The sequence below is a fragment of the Perognathus longimembris genome, chromosome 3 (genome assembly GCF_023159225.1).
Source record: "Perognathus longimembris pacificus isolate PPM17 chromosome 3, ASM2315922v1, whole genome shotgun sequence".
Lineage (NCBI taxonomy): Eukaryota > Metazoa > Chordata > Mammalia > Rodentia > Heteromyidae > Perognathus > Perognathus longimembris.
Window position 1 is genome coordinate 5,956,887 of NC_063163.1, and position 26,927 is coordinate 5,983,813.

The 26,927-nt window shown below is 48.2% G+C and overlaps 2 protein-coding genes across 8 annotated transcripts in view; one reads left to right on the forward strand and one right to left on the reverse strand.

The window, feature by feature from the left end:
- The first annotated feature begins 5,846 nt into the window (after nucleotides 1–5,846).
- Nucleotides 5,847–13,001, forward strand: Mettl21c (methyltransferase 21C, AARS1 lysine). Of its 4 annotated transcripts, none has more exons than XM_048340791.1 (7): nucleotides 5,847–5,903; nucleotides 6,039–6,108; nucleotides 6,888–6,938; nucleotides 7,889–8,000; nucleotides 10,576–10,727; nucleotides 11,722–11,839; nucleotides 12,207–12,666. In XM_048340791.1, the coding sequence occupies exons 2-7, from the start codon at nucleotides 6,058–6,060 to the stop codon at nucleotides 12,593–12,595; spliced, it is 873 nt and encodes a 290-aa protein (XP_048196748.1). In that variant the 5' UTR covers nucleotides 5,847–5,903; nucleotides 6,039–6,057; the 3' UTR covers nucleotides 12,596–12,666. The 4 variants fall into 4 exon arrangements, with proteins under 4 accessions (XP_048196748.1, XP_048196747.1, XP_048196749.1 ...); XM_048340790.1 differs by having other exon boundaries at nucleotides 5,849–5,903; nucleotides 6,026–6,108; XM_048340792.1 differs by lacking the exon at nucleotides 5,847–5,903 and having other exon boundaries at nucleotides 5,947–6,108; nucleotides 12,207–12,304; nucleotides 12,514–13,001.
- Nucleotides 13,002–16,102: 3,101 nt separating this feature from the next.
- Nucleotides 16,103–26,927, reverse strand: part of Tpp2 (tripeptidyl peptidase 2) — a 62,077-nt gene continuing 51,252 nt past the window's right edge. For 2 of the 4 annotated variants that reach the window (XM_048341119.1, XM_048341118.1), the window contains 6 exons: nucleotides 26,377–26,528; nucleotides 21,770–21,866; nucleotides 21,062–21,192; nucleotides 18,785–18,992; nucleotides 17,757–17,876; nucleotides 16,103–16,934 (listed from right to left, as the gene is read on the reverse strand). In XM_048341119.1, coding sequence (XP_048197076.1) covers nucleotides 16,845–16,934; nucleotides 17,757–17,876; nucleotides 18,785–18,992; nucleotides 21,062–21,192; nucleotides 21,770–21,866; nucleotides 26,377–26,528 — 798 coding nt within the window. In that variant the 3' untranslated portion in view covers nucleotides 16,103–16,844. Of the gene's footprint in view, nucleotides 16,935–17,756; nucleotides 17,877–18,784; nucleotides 18,993–19,815; nucleotides 20,042–21,050; nucleotides 21,193–21,769; nucleotides 21,867–26,376; nucleotides 26,529–26,927 lie in introns of those variants that run through there. The other 2 variants (XM_048341121.1, XM_048341120.1) reach the window with 2 other exon arrangements.

The following is a 26,927-nucleotide window of genomic DNA, read 5'->3' on the forward strand; positions in this document are numbered from 1 at the left end:
GCTACTACAACAAAGGATTAAACCAGTCAAGGCAGAACTCTATCACCTAGCTACTATTTCCTCAAGACTAATTATCTTAGACCATTGGCTTCCCTGTTTACTGTAAAAAGCTTTCGCTGGAGCAGCTGGGCAAACAAGTCTCCTCAGGGAGGCTCTATACAGGGGGAGAGAGTCTCATGACAAAGTGGCTTCCTTTGGCCAACAAACACAGGATACTCTTTAATGCAGATTTTTCCCCATAGGCCTATTAGTTTGCTAATAAGGCATCAGAATAACTGTGCCGAGGCTAAGTCCCCCACTGGTCAGAGAAATTATTCTCCCACACATGTGCCTGAGACCTAGCTGTCATTCTAGTGTCATACAGAAGAGTTTCCCTGCCCTGCCACTCTTCTGTGCACAACCGCTCATCATTCCCCCACCCCTCAACTCTTAGTAATCACAGATGCTTCTATTATCGCCATAGCTTTCTCTTTTCTAGACTCAGTATTTGTTATGTATCTTTTTTTTTTTTTTACCCTTTTCTCCTTTGGAGTCACATTGGCTAAACATTTTTATTTTTAATCTTTTCAGAGAAACATTTTTTTAATCATTCATGGAACTTGAACTCGGGGCTTGTGTGCCGTCACTAAGCTTTTGTGCTCAAAGCTAGCATCCTATCAGTTTGAGCCATAGTGCCGGTTCTAGTTTTCTGGTGGTTAATTGGAGGAGAGTCTCATGAACTTTACTGCCCAGGCTCGCTTTGAACCACAATCCTCAGATCTCATGTTCCTGAGTAGCTAGGATTACAGTTGTGAGCCCACTAGCGCCTGACCAGGAAACAACTTGTAAGTTTGCCAATTCTTTGTAAGTTGTTGTTGTTGTTTTGGTGTCTATTTTATTGATTTCTGCCCTATTTTTTTTTCTTTTTTCCAGTCCTGGGGCTTCGACTCAGACCTGAGCACTGTCCCTGGCCTCTTTTTGCTCAAGGCTAGCACTCTACCACTTGAGCCACAGTACCATTTCTGGCTTTTTCTATTTATGTGGTGCTGAGGAATCAAACCCAGGGCTTCATGCACACGAAGCAAGGACTCTACCACTAAGCAACCTTCCCAGCCCTTGGTCCATTTTTAAGTTTTATCACTCATTTTCTTACTATTGAGTTTTCAAATATTTTTTGTACATTTTGGATAACAATCTCTTATTAAAATAGTCTCTTGCAAAAGTATTCTCTGAGCCTATGACCCATCTTATTCTTATTCCTTTGATGATGTTTGCACAGCAGATATTTATTTTAATGTAGCTCAGCTTACTTTTTTTGTGGATGAAGTTTGGTTTTATTTGACCATTTATTTCTTTGTTTATTGAATGTTTATTTATTTATTTTGCTCAGATAGAAATAGTTGTTCTGTAGCATCTTCCTCTCCTCAGGGAGGAGCTTACCCTATCTCCAGCACTGAAGGTAAGGCTCACAAAGGCTGTGGGCAGCTCATGAGATACTTACAAATGGGCTTTTAACTAAAAAAACCTGTGCTGGTCACTTGCATTATTCATATTACCATTTTATTAGCATTACTATTAACATTAGCATTTTCTCAGAGTAGTTCAAACAGCCTAACTTCCACCAACCTCAGGTGCTGTCTGCGTACCTGCCTTGAGGTAGGTCAGAGGAGGCAGAACTTCTCTTACCCCTGGAGTTTGCTTAGTCATCTTTCATTCCTTTATACCTACCCTGATCCTTGGTGATAAACCCTCACTTGTTCATGTTGTATTTGTGGTTGAACCCAGTCTCTTCCTGACTGCAAAATCTGTGGCGGTAGTCCAACCCCTCAACACCTACCATCCCAAATGATCTGACGCACCACATGTTACCACATACCATTAGAGCTTTTTCCTTAACAGAAGAACCAATAATCATTTTAGGATTAAAAGGATTATCCCAATTTGTATTCAATTCATTTAGTTTGAAATTGAAGTGATAATGAAAACGTGTTTCAGGTTTGAGTTAGGAATGCATACTCCTTATGGAAAATGGAGCCAGCATATGAGGATGGACAAGACTCTTGCTCAGTTTTTGGTCATCCTTCCCATCCTCTCTCCTCTGGCCATGGCAGACAGTCTACACGGGGACTCATGATCATAACCAATGTCACCTCCACTCAGTTCTTCCCACCGTGCTTCCTTACAAAGACTTGTCAGATGCAAGGTTTGAGGCACCTTAACCTGAACAACCCAGAAATGCACACAGTTATATCCCTGGGGTGTTTGTGACCACTGGCTAAGAGGAATGCATGGAAACAGTTCCCACTTTGGTCCTATGGTGTAGCAAGTCTGAGTTGCATTTCAGAGAGCTCCTGAGGAGCTCCCAAGAATGACTCCCAGAACCCGCACCAGTGAGCAACGGAAAATGTATCTTGCTTTTGCCTTTCTTAGTCTCTCCTCTTGTGCCTGGATTCTACTTCTAGGTAAAGCTTGCATGAGGAGCTCAGATTATGACAGCTTGTAATGAAAGGAAACAAAAAGTCCACTCAAAACACATCTGACAGGAGCTGGGACTGTGGCCTAGTGGTAGAATGCTTGCCTGGCCTACATGAAGCCCTGGGTTCTATTCCTTAGCACCACATACATAGAAAATGCCTGAAGTAGCTGTGGCTCAAGTGGCAGAGTGCTAGCCTTGAGCAAAAAGAAGCCAGGGACAGTGCTCAGGCCCTGAGTTCAAGGCCCAGGAGTGGAGGGGAAAAACACACACACACACACACACACACACACACATCTGTCAAAATGTAATTACTATTAACATTTCAGTCATGCAGGTTATCCTATCATCGGTGATTTTTTTTTTTTTTTTTTTTTGGCCAGTCCTGGGCCTTGGACTCAGGGCCTGAGGCACTGTCCCTGGCTTCTTCCCGCTCAAGGCTAGCACTCTGCCACTTGAGCCACAGCGCCGCTTCTGGCCGTTTTCTGTATATGTGGTGCTGGGGAATCGAACCTAGGGCCTCGTGTATCCGAGGCAGGCACTCTTGCCACTAGGCTATATCCCAGCCCCGGTGATTTTTTTTTTAATCCAGCCTTTGTTATTGTTGTTACAGTTATCATCAGCATCAGTGATATGAGATTGCACACGAACACTGACACAGACATACACACACACACACACACACACACACACACACACACACACACACAGTGGCCTGGCTATAATTCAATTACATATGTTAACAAGATCCTGACATCTCAGTTTCCCCCCAAAGCCTTTGTCTTGACTTTGTAAGATCCGGTGGCCATGGAACCACTTTCTGGGGCAGATGTTCATGGAGGCAGCGTTACGGAAGCGCTTCTTCATTTCTCCACTCCAGACCTCTGTGTGGACTAGAGAAGAGAACAGGCCAGATGCATTCCTTCTAGAACTTTCAGGAGAAGGTAGAGGGAAGAGGTTACTTTCTCTACAGAGGTATGAAACAGCGTCACAGGCTGACTAGGTTAGAGCGACGAGCAGCAGAGCAGACCCCCCAAGGCAGATGGGCCCCTCCAATCCTTTTCTCCTGAGCAATGCAGCCCATTTGTCTCACGCCTTGTCAGGGGCACCTCACCAGAGAACAGGCTGATCTACAAGGGGAACAAGAACAGAAGGAATTCCCCGCCGTGGAACATCCCCAAATGGTTTCACCAGGTAAATACATTCTTTCCTAATAGAGCTCTGTGGGGAAATAGTTTTCTCTCAGAACCATGGCCAACTGCTCCTGCCAAAATCAGAGCAGCACCGGGTACAGCCATGTCCATTGTCCTCTGTGGTCCCCCCCTAGAATCCAGGGGCTTCTGAGAGAACCAGGTTGGGGAGGAGAAGACCCTGAGGTGGGAGGTGGACGCTGAAGTAGAGGGAGGGCAGCCCTCTCCTGGCTTGTCCTCTCCAGCACCCTGCTGCCTCCGCACCCCACATCTGGCCCATTTTCCATGAAGCCGAGATTCCTGGGATCAACTGTTCCGCCAGCGCTTGTTAGAAAGTTATTTCCTATCCAGTCCAAGCCTGCCTCGGGAGCTTACTTCACCAGCAAACCCTCCAGAGCCCCGACGAGCCGGCAGATTAGCCTGCCTAATCCCTCCACTGGAAAGATTTGAACTCCCGTGTCCCTGCCCACCCTCCCCGTCTTCCCTCCTAAGCCTCGGGCGCTGGGGGTGGGGGTGTCCCACAGAGCCACCGCAGCAGCTGCGGGGAGCCAGGCCCCAGAGGGCCGCTTAGCCCCAGCTTCCTGGCTCCTCCTCAAGCCTTTGCTCCAGAGTTTCAGGCTTCCGGAGACTTCTGATGGGAACTGCAATTCTGAGTGGAGGATCCTCTGCTGTAACTCATCCCGACTCCTGGAAATAAGAGAGCAAATGCACTGTATATCACAATTACATCCATATATACATCTATTTTATATATATATATATATACATATATACACATAGTACACTATGTATGTGCATTATATACGTATTATGCATAAACATTTAAGCATTGCAACCAGATTTTAGTTTGTTTTATAATTTTGTTGCATTGATGAAGATAGAACACGGGGCTTTGAGCATGCTAGGCAATTACTTTACTACCGGGTCTATCCCTTGTTATTTTAGTTTTTGTTTAGCTTTTGGTGCTGGTTCTAGGGCTTGAACTCAGGACCTGGGCACTATCCCAGGCCTTTCTTGCTTAAAGGTAGCACTTTACCATTTGAGCCACGTATCCACTTCTGGCTTTTTTTTTGGCCAGTCCTGGGCCTTGGACTCAGGGCCTGAGCACTGTCCCTGGCTTCTTTTTGCTCAAGGCTAGAACTCTACCACTTGAACAACAGTGCCACCTTGGCTTTTCCCATACATGTGGTGCTGAGGAATTGAACCCAGGGCTTCATGTATGCTAGGCAAGCAATCTACCACTAGGCCATAGTCCCAGCCCCCCCCACCCCACTCTGGCTTTTTAGTGGCTAATTGTAGATAAGAGTTTCACAGACTGCCCTGCTCAGGCTGACTTTGAACCACAGTCCAATCAACCAGCGATGACAGGGAAGTATGTGTCAAAGATGGGCAGAAAACTGAAAATCGTTTTTTTATGTCCATTTGAACCACTACCCATCCGTTCACTGATTGAACACTCCCAGAAATGACAATAACCTACGGAGTCCTTGGGGATCTCCATCACAGGACTGGTATTCTTTTTCTTAAGGGTTTTAGAGCTTCATAAACAAACAAGATTTTCCTTCCAACTACTACTACTACTACTACTACTACTACTACTATATTATTTTGTTGGGGCTTGAACGCGGAACTGGGCACACTGTCTCTGACCTCTTTTACTCAAGGCTAGTACTCTACTATTTTGAGCCATGGTGCCTCTTCAGGTTTTCTGGTGGTTAATTGCAGGTAAGTCTCACTGAGTTTCCTGCCCGGGCTGGCTTTGAACCATGATCCTCACATCTCAGTTTCCTGAATAGCTAGGATTACAGCCACGAGCTACCAGCACCAGTACTAGCCCTTATTTCACTTAACCCCAATACAACGGCTTCCTTTTTCTTGGAAGAACCTCTCTGATGTGCTCTTCCTGCCGCCCCCTCTTAATCACCCTGAGTGTCGCTCAGGACAGATTTGCAGACAGCTTTCCTCTTTTCTGGACTCGGGGGTCCTGGGCAGATTTGATGACAGGCCCACTCCTCCCCGGAGCGACAAGGAGTGTGGTTGGTGTGTACCAGGTTTGTAAGCCTGTGCAAAACCCCAGCTACCCAGCCCCCACTCCATTAAATGTGAAATCGAAGTCCGCATTACAAATGGCAGCACAGCAACTGGATACGGCTAGGGAAGCCTCCGTTCTGCTGGAGAGATATTTCTGGATCTTTTAAGGGCAATTCCACTTCATGTCACAAGACCTCTGTGTGTGTCTGTGTGTCAAGAGACAGAGACAGGTATGTGTGTGCGAGGGAGGGAGGGAGGGAGAATTCTAGCGAGGTAACGTCTCTGGGTACTAGCAGGTAATGCTACCCTAAATAACTTGAACTTCCACTGGCTGGCTTTTGTTCGTGACAAGCTAATCGGTCCAGGTGCAGAACTATATAACACATGAGGGACTTAAAGGACACACTGAAATCTCAGTCTCTTCTGCTTCCTGAGGTAAGTCAGCCTTTAAACTAACAGCTGGACACTGCTTTTTAAGAGCACTAACAAGGAGTCCCTTTGAAAGACTGTGCAGCTCTTTAATAACCGCTGACATTTGATACCGATCATAGTTCTATCATAACAGGCATGGGGTAGAGGAAGGCAGTGGTTTGGACATTGCTTTCCAATGCACTGCTGTCCGCGGTGCGGGGAATGAAAAGGGGATTTCTCCTGTGAACTACTGTGGAGGAAAGAGAGTCCCTTCACTTAACAGGACTAATGTCACCCATATTTGAAAAGGTTTCCTTCCCTTGCATGCAAAAGAAATGTGTCCAGTGTGACGTAGCGCGTGGGGTGGCCCGGGGGGGGGGGTTCTGTGTGCCGTGGCACATCGCGTGTGCACGTCCACGCTCTGTGGGGGTCACTGCTCTCGATTCCTGTCACGTCACCCAAATCACAGTTTCAACAGACACTGCCCACAGCAGAGCCAGCTTCCGGGCGGACTCCTCCCCACAGTGCTGGGCGGTAACTAGTCGTGGGGCTAGTTGGTCCTGGGGCTTGAACTCGTGGCTGAGTGCTGTCCCTGCGCTCTTCTGCTCTACCTCTTAAAGCCACAGTGCCACTTCCAGTTTTCTGGTGGTTGATTGCAGGTCAGAGTCTCACAGACTTTCCTGCTCAGGCTGGCTCTGAACTGCCATCCTCAGATCGCAGCCTCCTGAATCGCCGGGATTACAGGCGTGAGCCACCAGGGCCAGTTTAGTGGGCTATTTGTTTTTTTTTTTTTAATTTTTAAGGTGGAACCACTAACTTCTTGGAGCTGCAAGCGAGCTTTAGAGGAGGAAGAAGTAAGTATGTGCGCGAGGGGAAAACCCCCGAGTGGGGCAGGCACCGGCAGAGCATGCTTGGGCTGGTTTGGTGAGTTGGCCAGCCCGTTCCCTGCTTGAGCCCAGGGGGGGACACCGGTGACTTCCCAGCTGGACTCCACTGTCGCCTGCCAGCCGCGCCCTGGGGAATTGGGGCCTGGGCTGGGGTCTGAATCCTCGCCTGTGAGACAGTGCACAGAGCCATGGCTGCCTTCTGGGGGTGGTGGTGGGGGGGGGGATTCCAGGAGGTCACTCGGTGTTCTAGAATGTGCTAGCACGCTGGCTCACAGTGTGGCTTTGATGCCCATGTGGGGTCCTGCAGCCAGCCCCCCCCCCCATCTGAATGTGGAGTTTTCCTGGACTCTGAGCTGCCTTCACCCTGCTGTTTCTCCCCCTTCCCCCCGCGGGTAGCTGGCAGATCCTCTTCTACCCTTTGGCCCATGAGGAACTGGGCACTGGGGGGGGGGTGGCAGAAGGCCAGGGGTGGCGAGCTGGGCCAGGTCAGCCTGGCCCTCGGCCGCCTTCCAGCAGAGCCTCAGAGGAGAAACGCAGTTCAGGCAGATGGTGGGGTGCTGCAGACCTGCTGGTGAATGCAACGCAGCGATTCACAACAGCACCCCCAGTTTCCTGTAGAGGCCTGAGCAGCCCGGAGCTGCGCCCCAGGCCCCCCACCCCACCAGCTCTGTCCTGTGGCGGGGTGTGCCAGGCTCCCCGCTTTCCGTGCCTCACTCTGCACCACCAGATGGCAGTTAGTGCCTTGGGGTTCGGCCGGGCTGGCGCCGGACAGAAGCCGGCAAGCAGCCGTTCTTCTCGGCTCAGCAGATGCTAAGGCGACAAGTTAAGCCTGGGGCGCCCTCCAAGTCCCACTGGGCTGCGGGGGGAGGGAGGAGGGGGGGAGGAGGGGGAGCTGCCCAGTCCTTTGCTCTCCGCAGGCTCCGGTTATGGACGGGAGTGGGGGACAGACCACGAGCTCCAAGGACGACGGCTTAGAAGCCAAGGAGGTGGGCGCTTTCCAGGAAAGTGACTCTGGGGGACCCCCAGGAGGTAAAGCCCTTCTTCAGCGAGCTTTCCCGGCCTTGCTGTGTGTGTTCAAGTGAAGGTCAGAGACCACAGTTGCCATTCCTGATGAATGCTTATTGTAATGAAGCAGAGTAGCCAAAGTGCCTTTGTCCCTGTGTTTGTTTACCCAGTTCACCAAGTTCTTGTACCTTACGTAGGAACGCGAGAATGTTGTCATTGCAAACACTTAAAAAGTGCCGTCTAGATTTACTCCCGATGGAATACATTCATACTAGCTTCTTCTTTCTAGCATGGAACCTTGTAATCATGATATTCTTCCTTGAGGACAATGTATGAGTTGAAACTTTCATTTCTGGACATGGACTCAGAAGTAAATAAGCAAGAGATATAGCATAGGTGTAATCAAAGCTCCTGAAAATTTTCCACTCATTTCCAGTGGAAAGGTCCAAACTCGACTGAGGATGTTCTTGGCTTTTACTGAATTATTTACAAGTGCCACTCTACCTTGCCTTGAAAGTGACCAGGTTGGCAGAGACGTAACCAATGAACAGACTGGAAGTGCGATAAACTCTTTTTCATCTCCGCAAAACTGTGAAGAGATGTATTGGACAATAGTCATAGGCCAGTCTTTATAAATAATGTTGAGATGGGCTGTGGGGCAATACACACCCGTAAGCCCCACACTTGGGGAGGCCGAGACAGGAGAATTGTGAGTTCAAGACCAGCCTGAGCTACAAAATAACAAAGGCAGGGGCTTGGAGGCACGGCTCCAATAGCAGAGCACACGTTCTTTTGTTAGACGTCAGAAACTTCCCAGGGGTGGTGTGCAGGGTCTGCGGGTCCCCTTCCTTTCTCCTGTTGCCTCCCTCTGCCCGCCTGGAGGGCAGCACGTGGAAGTAGAGGACGGGGACCCGCAGCCCCTGCCTGGCTCTCTGGTGGTTCCAACGAGCTCCACGGAGCTCAGCTTTGTAGTCAGGGAGGTGGGGAGGCCGCTGCAGGCGAGGAGGCGGCCTGAGGGCTCCTGCGTGCTCAGAGACCACTCGCTCCACGGCCATGTCCCGATGCACCGTGGGCCCTTCCTGTTGTAAAATGCCACAAGAGGGAACTTCTGGGAGAACTCAGTGGAGACACACACACACACACACACACACACACACACACACACACACACACAATGTCCGAGCCTTAGGCTGCTCTTACCCTTCCTTCCTCAGCCGACTTTCAAGCTGCACCTGCCACACTGACCCTACTGCGAGCAGCCCTGGACCCGCAGTGGGGCTGTGGGAATTTGGGGTACCTGAACTCTCCACAGGCTGGGCCCCCCGCACCCTCAGGAAGGACCACTGGTGTGACTCCCTCCCCCAGACATGGTTTCCGTGTTCCCCTCGCCCACCCCCTGTGGCCGTTTCCATCGACAGCATCTCAAGTCCTCGCTCTCCCTGCCCCCTGTTCCAGTCGCCGTCCGAAGCCCCGATGCCACCCCAGTAAAGACCTTGTAGGCCACGATGCCGAGTGCTCTGCAGGTAGAACCAGGGCCTGGCCCTCCTCCCTCAGTCAGTGCCCCCGATGGCGGGCTCCTGCCCTGCCACCCACCAGCCACGGTGCCCGGGACACCCCGCCCCGCCTTCTCCCTCCTGACATTGCACCTCATTCCTCTCGAAGTCCTGCAGTGCTCGGTCATCCGCGTGGCAATCTGTGATTCCTGCTGTCAGCCGATCCGGTGTGCAGTCCCTCGTTTTAGGATATCGGGGTGCTCCTCTTGTGGTCACGGGGTCAAAGCAGTATTTAAAGCAATCGTAACTCAATAGCCAGGGCTCAGCCCACAGCCGCCGGCCGCACACCTGTAGGGCGGGCATGTCCGTGGGGGGGTGGTGGTGCACACCTGTAGGGCGGGCATGTCTGTGGGGGGGCTGTGCCTTTTGAGGGAATGTTGTGAGCATTTCAAGAACACACTCCAACCAATGTGTGGAATTATTACTTCAAGACCTAAAAATAGTTGGGTGTTGATTTAGTTTCCCTTTCCGGAAAGCTCTCTCGGGCCATATTGCTTTCTCCTGGCATCAGCACACGGAGTAGACATCGGCTGTGTCGAGAATGCCCACAGTCCCAGCACGTGCGGTGTGGAGCCAGGGGTGACAAGTGGGAGCCTGGCTTGGTCTCCATAGCAAGGTCCCGTCTCAAACAATGAGACCAACAAAACACAGGGTGGGGGAAGGGAGAAGTCCCCCCTGCGCCCTTCTCCCGGAGGAAGGCCGTCCAGGGCGTCCTGCGGCACAGGATATCGATGCTGCTTCTAAATCCCATGCCCCCCGCACCCCGTGGAACCCCACGTGGGGCTGGAGGGTTGAACTTACCGTTAGGTGGCGGAGCTGAGTCCTGTCTTGCTAGTTGGACCATCAGTGCATGGCATTGGAGTATTATATTGGAGTATTGCATTGGAGTATTATATTGGAGTATTGCATTGGAGTATTATATTGGAGTATTGCTCTGGTGTATTGCACTGGAGTATTGCACAGGAGTGTTGCACTGAAGTATTGCACTGGAGTATTGCACTGGAGTTCTACATCACGAGTGGCACCTTATGTCTTCTGCTTCCCAGATGTTAACAGGGCGGAGCCCTCTCCGCAGAGCCTCCAGCAGTTCGTTCCCACCGACTACGCGAGCTACACGCAGGAGCACTACTGCTTTGCGGGGAGGCAGATCGTCATGCAAGAATCCATCGAGAGCTTCGGGGCGGTGGTGTGGCCTGCGGTGAGTCCCTGCACTGGGGACGTCAGCTCCCGGGGGAGGAAAACTGCAGGAGTTGTGGGGTGTCCCGGGAACTGACCTACACGTTCAGCTTTGTGCCAGGGCCCCCGTGCTGCACTTGCGCTTTGAAGACACCTGACAGTACTTCACGTGATCTAAGCATGTTCCTTTGCTTTTCTCCTCCCTCCCTCCCTCCCTCTGCCCTCCCTTCTTTCCCTCCTTCCCGAGTAGCTGAGATGATAGGTGTGAATCCTTGTGCTTGGGCCCCCATTTCACTTTCATTCACAACATGGCCTTTCACCTATCCCATTATAACTCTGTTATGATCCGTGCACACCCGGTGACCTGGTACGTCTCGGTGGAGACTCGAAGGTACAGAGAAAAGACCTTTCACGAATGGATTTGTTTTCATACAGTGTGGGCCACCCCACTGACGTCACCTAGTAGACAGGTGGGCTCTTGATCCTCCGCCCTTGGCATCCGAGGCCCAGCTCTTCCACGAGCTCTTCAGGATGTTTGTTGGCTGCCTAGAGATAGAGCAGCACGGTCTGTTGGAGGGGCTCTTACACAAATCACTTAAGGGAGGCGGGCCAGGGCCCCAAGCCGCTCAGTGGTCTAACGCAGCACACTTCTAACCAACCCGAGTGTGGACAGGAGACCGCCACGGTAAAGCCGGTGGGAGAGGTTTGTCGTGTGCGCGTGAGAGCTGACACCATCCACTAAGCCTCTCTCGGGACCCCTTTTCCTTGGCTATTCGGTCCACTCACGTAGATGACAAATTCGTTTCTGCAGTGTCTTCGCCGGCATTGTACTTTGGACAAAGGCGGGGCACCGTGTGAGATGTCTTTTGGTTGAGGTGAATCCTGTGACACACTGATTGTATTTAACACTCGCCCTCGGGCTTTCACGGGGGGGGGGGGGGGGGGGGGGGGGATGGGCTCCTGCAGGTGCCGGCATCCCGGGCTCAGGTGGAAACTGTTACTGTCATCACTCTTAGGCTATGGCTTTGTGCCAGTATCTGGAGGAACACACAGAAGAACTGAAGCTCCGAGATGCGAAAATACTTGAAATCGGCGCCGGGCCAGGCCTGGTTTCCATCGTGGCCAGTATTTTAGGTTCGTCTAGACAGTTCCTTGCTCTTGTCCTCACAGCATCCCTGTGCCCGTGATAGCACACGCAGCCATGATTCGCTCCCCCGCGTTTCCCGGGGTGGGGGGGGATCCATCCTGCTCTCCGCAGTCCAACAGTTCCAGGAGGTGAAGCTGTCTACAGAGGTGCCCGAGTGTCCCCTGGTTGCCATGACTGGGGTGGGGGTGACGTTGGGGTTCACTGGACCAGGTGGGGCAGGACTAGAGAGGGCGGTGACCACACAGTGGACAGGAAGGAATCCCCCCCGCGCCCCGGGAAGGCTACAGGTGTCCCGGCGTTAGGGAGGCAGGGCGCAGCCCTTGGGCGCGGGGCGCACGGTCGTTGCTCTCGTAGGCGCTCGGGTCACAGCGACGGACCTGCCCGACGTCCTGGGCAACCTGCAGTACAACCTGGCGAGGAACACGCGGGCCGGCGCGGCGCACGCGCCCGAGGTGCGGGAGCTGGTGTGGGGGGACCAGCTGGAGCGCCAGCTGCCCAGGGCGGCCTTCTACTACGACTACGTGCTGGCCTCGGACGTGGTGTACCACCACCACGCGCTGGACACGCTGCTGGCCACCATGGCGCACCTGGCGCAGCCCGGCACCGTGCTGCTGTGGGCCAACAAGTTCCGCTTCAGCACCGACTACGAGTTCCTCGACAGGTTCCGGCAGGTCTTCCACACCACCCTCCTGGCCGAGCACCCCGAGTCAACAGTCAAGCTTTTCAAGGGCGTGCGGAAGTGAGGCTCCAAGACCAGGTCCACGTGTCCCACCGCCAGCGGGCTCGGGGCTGGCGATTCTGGGAAGGACCGCGTCTCACCGACCTCCCGGCCTGGGCTGACTTTGAACCGCCGTTCTCAGGTCTCACTCTCCTGGGTCGCTGAGCCACCTGCTGCGGCCAGCGTCGGCCGTGGGTGGTCGCATCGGCTTTGACAGAGCTGTTGTCGCTTCAGAGGGACTTTCACTGAAGGGGGGGGGGGGGACGAGTCAGACAGACGCTTCCCACTGAGCAAAGGACCTGGAGGAAGCGCACGTTGACTGAGCTGCAAGTACCAAACGCTTCCCCTGTGTCAGTCCCCTGTGACGATGCCAACTTGCTGAACGGTTCTTTGTCCCCAGCTGTTTTCCAATTAAAATCCCTCAAACACCAGGGCAGAAGGATTTTTGTTTAATTCTGTAAGTATAGAAACAATCAACAAGCCACACGCTCAGCGTCTTTGTGTGACGGGAAACTGAAATGCCTGCTATCCTCTCTTGTCAAGATTAGGAAGATTTTTAGCGTAAGAAAACAAAACTTGTCAATGTGACATGCAAGTACAATTTGTGCTGCTCACGGGCATTGTGGGGTTAGGCCGGGTCACCCAGGGGCCAGGAGGCGGCCAGTCTGGGAGGCAGGCAGGCCCACCATGGTTGTTGTTTGGCCAGTCCTGGAGCTTGAACTCAGGGCCTGGGCACTGTCCTGACCTTCTTTTGCTCAAGGCTGGCACTCTGCCACTCGAGCCACTTCTGCCTTTTTGTTTACGTGGTGCTGAGGAATCGAACCCAGGGCTTCATGCATGCTAGGTAAGCACTCTACCGCTAAGTGACATTCCCAGACCAGGCCCAACGTGCTTGCCGGCGGAAAGCGGAGTCTAAACCATCCTGCCCAATCTGACTTGCAGTTGCTTCCTGGGTCACATGAACGTATGTGGGAATCAGTGGATTGTGAGAATGAATCTCAGTCATCAAGTCACTTGGCAGCAGCAAAGGGGAGCCATGTGGGTAAGAATGGAACAGGATATATTTAAGAAGCAGAGCCACACGTCTGGCCATGACCAATACTGACACAGGCAGCCAGGCTAATCAAGGGGAAAGAATGCTTTTTAGGCCAGTGGTCTCAGGACTACTTACAAGCATGTATAACCTTGAAACTCCTCTAATTTCATACATAAAACCAAACTGAAATAGATCATACATCTACGTTGTTATGAGGCTACAAAAACTACAGTACGTTTAATACAGTATGAAATCTGTGACTTAGGGTGAGATTTTTTTTTTTTTTGCCATTAGTGGAGCTTGCACTCAGGGCCTGAGCACTGCCCCTGGCTTCTTTTTGCTCAAGGCTAGCACTCTGCCACTTGAGCCACAGCGCCACTTCTGGCTTTTTCTATATATGTGGTGCTGAGGAATCAAACCCAGGGCTTCATGTATGCTAGGCAACCAATCTACCACTAGGCCATATCCCCAGCCCCAACTTTGGGTTAGATGATGATAGCTTAAATACCTCAGATACCAAAGGCTCAATTCAGAAATGAAATTTAAAAGACATCATGGAGGAAAGGTACAATGAAAACATTGGGGGTGGGGTGGGGTTAGATTATTTGCAAAACATACCCGAAGGAAGGGCCTGTATCCCAATATAAAATGGACTCCCCCTACTCAGTAAGAGAACAGGGCTGGGGATATGGCCTAGTGGTAGAGTGCTTGCCTCTTACACATGAAGCCCTGGGTTCGATTCCCCAGCACCACATATACAGAAAACGGCCAGGAGTGGCGCTGTGGCTCAAGTGGCAGAGTGCTAGCCTTGAGCAAAAAGAAGCCAGGGACAGTGCTCAGGCTGAGTCCAAGGCCCAGGACTGGCAAACAAACAAAAAAAGACAATTCAACTGATGGAAATAGGCAAAAGACTTCACCAAGGAATACACACAATGTACACAATGTATAAGGTCAATATTTAAGAACATTTGGCTTAAAAATGAACAACACACGAGATCCTCTAACACAAGTGCTAGAATAGTCAAAGACGTGATGCAGGTGGGGAAACCTTGGTACAGCCCCAGTCCTTACAAGGTTAAAAAGCAGCACGCGACTGAACAGCAATTCTGCCGATCAACTGGATAGATGGTGTGGCACAGCATACGAATGGAACATAACTCGGAAGCAAAAAGGACTGATCGTCTTCAGTGTGGATCGAAGTCAAGGCCATTTTGATGCTTCACTATGGCAATGACATCTTTTTCCTTTTTGGTTTATGTCCGGGGTTTCTTTTCTGCGTGGTACGAGGGATTACACTCGTAGCCTCGGGTGGGCCACCTAAGTCACAGCTCCAGCCCCGCAGGGCCTCTCTGACTGGCTTGTTCCACAGGGAAGTCCGGCCCAGTTGGGAGGCGAGTCCCCACGTGCCGGCTTCTCACGCCTGTGATTGCAGAGAACGGCGTACCAGGCTCACTTAATTCACAGTGACTCTTCCATGAGAGCAGATGATGGGAACACAGCTGTTTCTAGATGGCGCCTGGTGGTGGAGCCAGGGTTGGATGCCCCCCCCCCCCCCCAGCAGGGCCGGGCCGGGAACCCACCCGGTCATCCAGCCACGGGGTGGCAGAGTGAGAAAGGACGGGGCTCTTCTGGGATAAAGCGCGGCTAATTCCGGGAAGCGGGCACTATCAGCAAGGAGCAAGAAGTCCACGGAGGGGAAGGTCCTGCCCGGAACCCTCAGGTCCCACTTGTGAGTGAGCACACCCCGGGCAGCTCCCAGCCCTTCTGGCTGTTTCCAGGGGGCGTGGCAAGCATTGGCAACACAGACCAGCCATGCTTTTGAAGGCGCCCTTCTCCCGTCCTGCGCCGTCTCGTGCAGCTTGCACCTACTCTGCGGCTCACGAACGTCCACGTCCTCCAGCAGGCACGGGTGCGACCCAGCACAACTCGGTGCGCAGCGAGCGCGCTCCTATCAGCGTGCGTGGAGGACGAGGAGGGGCCGAGGAAGCCCCGGGGCCCGTGGGTTCGGGGCAGCGCCACCGGGGAGGTCAGGTGTCGCCTGGGTCGTGCACGTGGGCGTTTTCTCAGAAGGGCGTTGGGCTGTCCCCACACAGCGGGCGGGCCTCCCGCCGCGCCGGCGCGAAGCAAGGACGGCGAAAAAACCACGTCCACGCACAGTTTGGCACCAGACAAGCGGCCATACGCTTTTTAATACTGTCTATTTCTATGTATTTCATAAAGGCGGCAGGGTAAGAGAAGCAGGAGTAACCAGAAAGGTAAAATAAAAAGTTAAATGTACACAATAGTTAATCATACAATAGGAATTGAAACTATATTCAAATCATTGCGAGCCTACAAAGAAACATTATAAAATAAATTACCTCATGTCTAATTTGTCTAGGAATTTAATATATTATTTTGTTCCAACCCCAAAGTTGATTTTATGAAAAATTAAGAACAACTTTCAGAAGCTTCAGTATTCAGTTTTATTATTTATAAAAAAAAAAAATTAAGGTATCAGAGTGCATATGGTATTTTGGGACCGTGGTTTTGCACATTTATTCACGTGTTTTACATTATTTCAACGTTAATAAACATACCATGTGCGCATCTTTACAATACCGGATAAAGGTTCAGCTGTCTGGCACTTATACATGTATTACTGATTCATTCTCTACTGTGCACTTCAGAGGAGAATGTACAAGACTTGCCTGTCATAATCCCAAGATGAAACAAACTGAGTAGTTCTGTTCCGTGGAGCACCACCATTTGTGCCTGTTTTATTTTTCTCCCTTAACAATGCAAATGTGTAGCCAAAAAAAAAAAAAAATCTGGAAGTGATGTTTTAATTTTCAGTCCAATAAATAATTTTAGCTACACTTAACGTAGCTTTTTAAGGCCTTCATACAGTTGGAAAAAAAAATCTAAGTCAAGCATTTTAAAACCCTGTTCATTTATAAAATAAAAAATAAAATGTACAAGTTTGCAGTTAAAAGTTACGGTTGGGGGCCTCTCATGCACATGGCAGAGCTGCAGCGCCGGCGGCTGGGCCACACCTCCCTCGCCAGCTGCGGGCCAGAGGCCGGGACTCCCATGGACCAAGCCACGAGCCGGCCGATTCTCGGATAAATACACATCATTTTAATGGTCAGCATTGGAGAGCGATGAAAACATGCAATAGACTAAAAATGCCACAAGTTCCTTATACCCATTCACTATAAAACTTTCTTTGTCAAAATGTAAAGTCTTGGATCTCGGTTTAGAACACACAGTAGTCGGGAGGATACATGATGGGCAGCCAGTTTTCAGTGAAAGATGCGCAATGGGTCCAGCCGAGTAATTTCATCAGCTACAAGACAGCAATAATGTACGATTAGAGGAGAACACAGGCCTCCCGGTCCACTATTCAGGGTAAATTCTGAGCCAAATACTTAGTAATAACAAAGTAATAGCATACGGAACCTTCCTTCTATGAAACAACCATTAGTCTACCCACCTGTCACCTTCCCTCCTACCAGCCCCAGGGGAGGAGAGAGTGCTCATACAGATGTGTTACACTGCCACACACAGCCACTTGCACACCCACAGGGTAGTACTAAACACAAAGGCGGCTGCTCTTGACTACAAAATTCAGCTGTAATTAGCACCATCAACCCTCTTCTGCTTTTTACACACTTTAGGAAGGAAGCCATTATTTGTATCAAAAACAATGAGATGTAAAATAATTTCTGGAAAAATAAGTTTTTATACTAGAAACTAACAGAAACAGCTCAACTAGAGAATTTTTCTGCATATGACATATGGCAAATAAACATAGCCTATCGTGTTAAGAGTAAAATGAAATATAAACTCCACAAACCACTGAGGTGAAGCATATTTTCGAGGGGATGTTTCTTTCCTAAAGGAAACTGTCTTCTAAAGTATTTTACTCTTGCTGAAAATATCTGAAGCCGATAGAAGTTCCCTACCCAGGAGTGACAAACGTTCTTCAGTGTTGCGGGGCTCTCAGACGGTGCCTCACGCATGGCTTCCGGTTCCTCTCACCTGGTTCAAGTCCCACCCGGCAGTGGTAAGCCCTGACCCTGTAACACAACACCCGCTTCCCTCCAGACCCCTTGCCGGGCAGTGAACAGGTAGGCCACTCAGCAGTGATGACTTCAATGGAACTTACTTGAATACAGTTCTTCCAGTTTTCTTTTGTTGGTTTTTCTTCCACAAGTTTAGTTGCAAACTTAAGGCCTCTCCCATACATTTTATTTACTAGTGCATGTTTGTATGCAAATGTCAAAACCTATGACACAAAAGAGAAAATTAATCCATGAAATATTTACATGGTAAGCCATACAGCTTTTAATAATGGAAGCAATGAGGCTTTAACTGAAGCATAGCTTCTACGGTGAATATGTTACATTAAACATTTCTAAAAAGAATAGAGCGTCTTCAAACAGGTCTGACAGTTCCACAGGAGGAGAAATGTACTTGGGGGTAGGAAACTATTCTTAGGAGAAATCACCGGCTGGCCATTTAAATCCACTCTAAAATACTACTTCAGACAAAAAAAACACCAGAGTTGACATAAATAATGACTAAAAAAAGAAAATTAGAGTAGAGATACTAAAACTTAAAGAGTGATGAGAAATCACTACAATGGTAAATAAGAATCAGACTACAAAAACATGCTCTTTTAGTCTGCAGCATCTGTCAACCATAATAGTTTATTTCTATTCTCTAGAACATGCAGAATGTCGTCCAGTAAGGCATCAGAGATAGCTCCCAGGCCGAGTTCAAGCCTCAAGACTGACAAAGAAACAAACACACCAACACACACACAACCTGGTTGTCTAGAGATTGAGCTTATTAGATATCGGAGTCCTGAGGAGGAGAAATAATATCTAAACCAATCAGTGTGAGCCCTTCTTCCCCTAACAAACAGGTATACAGATCTGGTTTAACCAATTAGCTACTACCTACTTTCTGAAAATGCTTCCAAGGTTACTGCTGAGCAGACACACCCTTTGCTGACATAAAATAACGGCGATCATTTTAAGCAATCTGGCCACACACGAGTACCAGGGCTGACAAGGGGTCCTGTTGAGAGCAGAGCCGAGTCCCTGTCATTTATCCCTGTCCTCTTTGGCAAGCAGGCACAAAGGAGTCTGTGAGGGGCCACCAAGAATTGTGCTCCAACAAGCAGGTTACCTTATTGTCAAAAAGGTCTGTCCATTTTGTAGTTTCCCAAAACGTCTCTGACAGAGAATCCAACGTGCTCTCTCCGTCCTCGTCCTTGGCCTCCGCGTCCCCGGCGCCCGCCCCGTCGTGGGCCTGCGCGTGGAGCACGTGGTCGGCCAGCGCGCACCCTTTCCGGCACAGCGCGTCTACCAGGGTGGACTTCTGCTTGTCCATATCACTGGGTGCCAAACCAAAACACAGTTCACACATCAGGAACATGGCTCTCAAAAGACTGTCTGGTCTGAAATTAAATGAATGTAGGTTTTGGTTTTTTTTGTGTGGCCTAACCTACAGTGCAGGTATTTGGTAAATCCATGGATATCAAGTAAGACTCCCTCTTATTAATGAAACACGAGCCACTACGCTGAACACAAAGGTTAGCAGTACTTGAAAACAGAAGGCCATCATAGGCAAGAGTTGAAATATTAATTGACTCTAAATTCTGTCAGCTATGTTACCCTTAACCAGAGCAGCATCTTTTAAATCTATGGCTTTCTTACAAATACCATGTGCGTGTACAAATGGACAGAGGCTCTTTTAGTCATGAGCATGGTTTTGTAGGTAACCGGAGTAACAAATACAATGCTTACTCTGAGTGTGCCATTTAAGCATCTTAAATCATTGTAGTCAAAAACGATCTTATGAGTAAGAAACTAAGAATCACCTCCATTTTGCAAAGAAAATTGGGGGCCGGAGGTCAGAGATTTGGCCATAGCCCTCCAGTTAAGAACTAAGTTTAGGGGCTGGGGATATGGCCTAGTGGCAAGACTGCTTGCCTCGTATACATGAGGCCCTGGGTTCGATTCCCCAGCACCACATATACAGAAAACGGCCAGAAGTGGCGCTGTGGCTCAAGTGGCAGAGTGCTAGCCTTGAGCAAAAAGAAGCCTGGGACAGTGCTCAGGCCCTGAGTCCAAGGACCAGGACTGGCCAAAAAAAAAAAAAGAAAAAAAAAAAAAAAGAAAAAAGAACTAAGTTTAGCAAGCAGGTTCTGGAATCTGTGCCCGCGGTCCCTTTGAAGGCAAAGCAAGCCTCCCAATGCATTCCAAGTGCCCGGGACCCTGCCTGGCACAGACAGGACACGTAATCATTGTTGAGTGAAATATGGCCACAGCTTCACGCCAAGGGGAAGTATTCCTCTAAGAGAAGCTTACTTGAGACTTTTTGTCAACTCAGGGCAGCTGCTTGTGAAGACACCAAAGCCGAGTGATGACGGGGAGGCCCTGTCTGGGGTGAGAGTGAGTCTCCAGGAGCAGGAGTGAAGTGTGCGTCCTGGGATCTGCTGGGGCTGGCAATGACAGCCCAGCAACCTGGGGGCTTGGGGCTCCTCCAGGAGCTCACCCACATGAAACCTAGCTAGTGGAAAATCTGCTGCTAAGACACTGCCTAAGACCCGGGAACACTCACAGGTTCTGGGCCCCTTGGATTCGGTGAGGTCACTGACAAATTTGCAAATGGAGACGAATCCATTCCTGCAAGGTCACTGAGAGTTTACAAATTAGAGTGCTCATTGCTCTCTGTGTGCTGTGTGTGCCACGGCTAACATTCACCAACAGGTGTCCAGCCGGCCTTACCGGCTGGGAGTGGCTTCCCACAGTGCCTGGGGCTGGAGAGGGCCCTTCGTGGAGGACCAGCCCTCCTCGCCCCCGCAGTCCCGTCCCAGCCCAGCCCATGCACTGCCTCTCACTGCCAGCCTGCGCCAGGAGGCTGTGATACTGGCGCCATTTGCCTCCTACCCTCCAGCTCTTGCTCGTTTTGTCTCTCTTGGAAAGACTCATCTGCCAAGAGTAGCCAGGCAGGCAATTATCTTACACACTCTGGCTGGACCAACAGAAGAAGGGATGTTCTTTCTTCCTAAGTCCCAGAGGCCTGGCCACTCATGTGGCCGTTCCTCAGACCTTACTGACACACCAGTCATTCCTCACGCCTAGTTTCAGATGTTTCAGGAACCTCACAACCCAAACTCCTCATGTGAGCCTTGGCCTTTGAGGTCCGATTTGGTTGCTTTCTCTTCTCCATCACCAATACCTAATGGTGGAGAAGGCAAAGTACTTCCCCAGCTGAGTCTTAAAGGACTTCAGAAAATTACTGTAAATTTCCTAAGATGAGGTAACCAACTATTGATAGTCCCGATGATGAAGATAGGAAAAACAACACCCTCAGTAACAATAGCAAAAGACAGTCTCTCATTTTTAAACAAGTAACTAAGAAATGAGATGCAAGAAAGATTATTTACTGGTTAGGTACTTTTTTATAATAGCTGCGTCAGGCCGGGGGTCAGTCTTCATTGCAATGTAAACTGCTAAGGCTGTTTGATCTATATGAGAAATAACAGCATTTGCAGCTTCCACAATTTCAGTCAGTCTTTTCATTCGTTCCTAGGAGGAAAAAAAGGAAAACAAAAAAAGGAAGAGAAAAAGAAATGAATATGTGACAAGTGTTTCATGGCCGTCATTAACTGCTGAATGAGGACAGTCGCCCCCTGCCACCTAGAGGCTCCACGCTACCTCCTCACGGGAGCTCTCCACGTGCCAGCATTTCTGAACACTTGAGAGCAAATGCTGAAAACATCCAAATGACACCCCTCCTTAACTCCTTGTCTGCATATTGTGAAGACTTCAGAACTGTGACTGGCTGCGTTACTCCCTTCCACAAGAAGACACAAATAAACAACAGCTACGAACCCTACCCCCAAATCCAGTCCTAGCTGATGGAAACAAACTCTTTACCCTTCCATTAAAAAGGTAAAGATAAAATAAACAAGATTATGATCAACAGAGTCTAACTAATCAATTACCACAGTATCCTCCAACAGCTAGCTTCTGGAAGTCTTTTAAGAGTTTCCTTTACAGAGGTAAAACCCTGTACAGGACCTTTAAGTGATGATGATTGGCACTTTCCTACAAACCTCACTACTATAAACAAAGTAAGGTTAAAGAAGCGATCAAAGCTAACCTTTTCAGCATCCAACTGATGAAGCCGTGCGACGTACAGAGGAAGGTAAGAAGGGTATGTTTCTTTCAGTTCATTATAAATGTCACTAGAATCCAGCCTGAGCATGGGTGAGAGAGAAATATTCACTACTTTCTTTTAAAAAAGAATTTTCTAACAGAAACTATTTAACATTGTTTAGAAGTACCAGTCAACAAAATAAGACAATGATTTAAAAACATAAGTATAGGGGCTGGGGATATGGCCTAGTGGCAAGAGTGCTTGCCTCGTATACATGAGGCCCTGGGTTTGATTCCCCCGCACCACATATACAGAAAACGGCCAGAAGGGGCGCTGTGGCTCAAGTAGCAGAGTGCTAGCCTTGAGCAAAAAGAAGCCAGGGACAGTGCTCAGGCCCTGAGTTCAAGCCCCAGGACTGGCCAAAAAAAACAAACGTAAGTATACTCACTGATGAACGTTATCATTCTTGGCATGCATACCCAGAACACCGAGAAAACCAAATCAAGCTATTTTAATTACTAATTCAAGAAAACAGGCATGTATACAGCTGAACAAGTATTACTAGATACATTAAATGTGAGACCACATTTCTATTAAAAAGGAGGAAAATACACTTGTAAGATCTACATGAGGAAAATTCTAAAGCGTTGAGTGAAAAGACTATCCTGCTCCTCAGTAGGGAAGTTGAAAAGTGTCCATTCTTCCACACTGTACATCTTATTATTAGGGTAGAAACAATTAAAATGAATACCCAAACAGTAAATAACCACAGAAGACAGGACGCTGATGGCAAATTCACTTACAATAATCAAATTCACAGAAACATCATGAAGAACACAGTTATGGAAACAAGGGAACTGAATTCATGCAACTATGCACACTGGTTCTTTCTACCAAGAACTAATTCAAGCCAGGAACCAGTGGCTCATGCTTGTAATCTTAGCTACTCAGGAGGCAGAGATCTGAGGATTACCATTTAAAGGCATCTGGGAGCAGGTAAGCCTGTGAGATTCTTATCTCCAAACAATCACCAAAAAACCAGAAGTGGAATGGTGGCTCAAGTGGCAAAGTACTAGCCTTGACCAAAATCTGAGGGACAGCATTTAGATCCTGAGTTCAAGCCCAGGACTGGCACAAAAAACAAACAATTGAAATTGTTTTTCCTCTCTTTTTCCCTTCCAATAATTATTTTTAAAAAATTTATTTTATATTTAAATCTACTCCAGCTTAATTATGGAGAATGTTCTTTACAAAAGCATTTCAGGACTTCAAAAATTCTGCAAAAGGGGATCTCTACTAATTATTTTTATTTATTTCCTATCGGGGGCAATGGTTCTTTTTAAATTTTCACCTCCTAGCTGTGAACTGTCAAACCATACTTAATCTGGACTTGTGAATAATAATACACTTCATTTAATTCTCTAATATCATTCAGATCAATTTATTAGCTCATGAATGTTTCACATAAGACTTGCTATTTTGCTTTTTTTTTTTTTTTTTGGCCAGTCCTGGGCCTTGGACTCAGGGCTTGAGCACTGTCCCTGGCTTCCTTTTTGCTCAAAGCTAGCACTCTGCCACTTGAGCCACAGCGCCACTTCTGGCCATTTTCTGTATATGTGGTGCTGGGGAATCGAACCCAGGGCCTCATGCATACGAGGCAAGCTCTCTTGCCACTAGGCCATATCCCCAGCCCCGCTATTTTGCTTTTTAAAAACAAATCTTATTTGGTGGCAGGTTGAAAAAAAAACAACCCTTAGATATTTCTCATCTCAACCCACTTATGGCTAAGTGGTGTTAGTATATTAGCAGACAAGGGCTGGGAATATGGCCTTGTGGTAAAGTGCTCGCCTCGTATTAGCAGGCAGGTAGAAGAGCCAGGCGTGAGCTAACTCTGGCTGACCAGTGGGTCAGCCAGTCAACTGTAAGAATTCTATCACAATCTTCCTCTGGCTGTGCTGGCTGTGCAGGCCCTTCCCTCCTGTGCACTGCTCCCCGCTGAACCAGCCAGGGCCCCCAGAAGTCCTTACCTATCATCAACACAGAGAAATCTCTTTCTTATTTTAACTGTCCTCAGCATCCCCAGCTTTCCTAACCCTAAGCTGTTAACTTACTGCTGCTGTGTACCTTTCCCTATTTTGAATAGGATCATGAAATAAGTAGCTTCTTTGTGCTGGGAACTTCCACTTAGCATCCTAGTTTTAAAGTCAAGTCAGTCCTTTTCATGGGTGTGATGTGTGAATAGACTACATTTTGTTTGTTTCTCATGAACATTTGGTCTCTACCTTGCTGGCCACTGTATGAATAATGCTGTGGGCAAGCTTCCACTTACGAGTTTCTGCTTAGATGTATTTTCTTCTGCCCATACCGGGAGTGCGATTTCCAGAGGAAATGACTTTCCAAACAAGTTGCAATGTTTGATATTCACATCAGCAGTGTCTTAGAATTCTGCTTTCTCCAAACACTAGCCACAACTGGCTATCCCCTCACTTTGGGTATGACGCACTATGGCTTTAGACAGGGGTCCTGAGGATCAAGGACGCTGAGCACCTTTCCGTATGTTTACAAGCGGATCATAGCCTCCTTTGACAAATGTCTACTCAGTCTTCGTTCACTTAAAAAAATGGAGCCATTACCGTGTGGCTACTGAGTCATAACTTTCCTTTTCTGTACTGCTGAGCCACACCTCTCACCCTCATCTGTCTGATTATTTTGAGACCTGGTTATGCCTCTAGTTCGGGTGTGCGCTTGGACTACAATCAGTATCTTTTAGGTTCCTTAGCGTAGCTGGGAAGATAGGCATATAACACCATGCCCAGCTTCTTCCATTGAAATGGAGTCGCTCAGACTTTTCTGCTTGCTGGCCTTGCTCAGCCTCCCAAGTGCCTAGGATTACAGGAATGATACCATACTTTGAAGCACAAAAGTTCTTTAATTTTGAGAAGTCCAAGTTACTTTTCCTTTTGCTTTTCTTTTCTTTTTTTTTTGGCCAGTCCTGGGCCTTGGACTCAGGGCCTGAGCACTGTCCCTGGCTTCTTCCCGCTCAAGGCTAGCACTCTGCCACTTGAGCCACAGCGCCGCTTCTGGCCGTTTTCTGTATATGCGGTGCTGGGGAATCGAACCTAGGGCCTCGTGTATCCGAGGCAGGCACTCTTGCCACTAGGCTATATCCCCAGCCCTCCTTTTGCTTTCTTTTTTTTTTTTTTTTTTTTTTGCCAGTCCTGGGCCTTGGACTCAGGGCCTGAACACTGTCCCTGGCTTCCTTTTGCTCAAGGCTAGCACTCTGCCACTTGAGCCACAGCGACACTTCTGGCTGTTTTCTGTATATGTGGTGCTGGGGAATCGAACCCAGGGCCTCATGTATATGAGGCAAGCTCTCTTGCCACTAGGCCATATCCCCAGCCCTCCTTTTGCTTTCTTAACTAAGAATGCTGCGCCCAATCCAAAGTCATAAATTGCTATGTACTACTATGATATAACTTAGCTATTAAAATGAGCACTTAATCTGTACAGATGATATAAAGCAGGTCTAACTTCATTCTTTTCCTATGGCCGTGTACTTATCCCCAAACCCTTGACTAAAGACTATTAGACTATTTTTCCTTATTAAATGGTCTTGGTCTTGATGCCCTTGTCAAAAGTCAGCTGACTACAGACAGTTTTCTTTCTAGACTCTTCCCTATTTCATTCATCTACATTCCTTATCCTTTGCAGCACACCACTGTCTTGTTTACTGTTGTTTCATAGTCACTCTGAAACCAGGGCTCGAGACCAACTTTGTTCCTTTTCAAGATGGTTTGGCTACTTTGGACCTCCTGTCATTCCATACCAATTGTAAAATCAGTGTTTATATGGAAGTCCGAAAGGACTCTGATGGGGAAATGCTGTAACACAATTAAACCCATGAACATAGGATATTTTTTCCACTACTTGGCTCTCTTTTAATTTCTTTCAATAGTGTTTTATAGCAGACTATGTCACATTTTTTGGCTTACATTTATTCCTACATATTTTCTTTTGGACCTTTTGTGAATGGAATTATTTTCTTACTTTCATTTTAATATTTTTATTGATGTCTTTGGGTTGGTTTCTGATATTTTCCCTTTCACTTTATTTTTGGTTCACCAGTTCTCCTACCATGGCTAAGTCAGCAGTCTCGCCCGGGAAGAGGAGGTCCTGATGTGCTTACTACCTTCCTCACAACATAGGAACCCATGGCCGTTCATCAGTACCCAGTGACACGCATGACACGATGCGCTCAGACCCAAATGACTGGACTGTGACGTACCATACACAGCTACAGACGCAAACTCGGGGAAAAACGACTATGTTTGCATGCTAAGGAAGCTACTTTTCTTTTGTATATTCTCCAAAAAAAAAAAGTATCATCAGAAGCAAATTAGAATGGGATAAAAATAAAATTTTAAATTATTTTCTTATAAAGATAGAAAAATACACGTAAGAAAAATTCAAAGCACCCGAATGTAAGAAAAATTCAAAACACTTGTGACCCCAACATCTGCCATTAATAGTTTTGAATATAGTCTATGCATATGTACACAGTATTACCACAGTTGAGGAAACGACACTGAAGGTTCAGAAGGTTAACCTACTTTGTCATCCACTGAATTTTAAGATCTCGCAATGCTTCAGTAAACTCCTCTTTCAAATCTTTCTCTTTCTCTGAATCTTTGTCTTTGTCTTTGCTGCCATTCTTAGTCTTCGTTGGTGGAGGTATTAGGTAGTAATGGACAGGGATTACATCCTACAGAATGTGAGAAGAGATTCTTAATTTGACTTGAAAATCATCTTCAACCACTGAACATCACGTAAAGGGGGCTGAGCCTGATGTGTTACATTGTCTTCCAGATTCAGAGGTTCATGAAACAAAACCAACCAACAAATAAAAGTCACTGTAGTTTGCTCCTAAAGTCCTGAAGCTCTCTAAATAGCTCCTTTCAATAAAGAAGATGAGAACAAATTTGATTTTAAACACACTCCATTTGAGTGGACTTAGTATTCTTAGCTTTACTGGACAGACTAAGGAAATTTCTTTGAATCTACCTTTAAATCTGGGCAGGGAGTGAGGGAAGGATAACTGAAAACTAAATAAGCAAGCGTCCTGGTTTTAGGAAAACTCTAGGAATAAATTTATTCCTGTGTG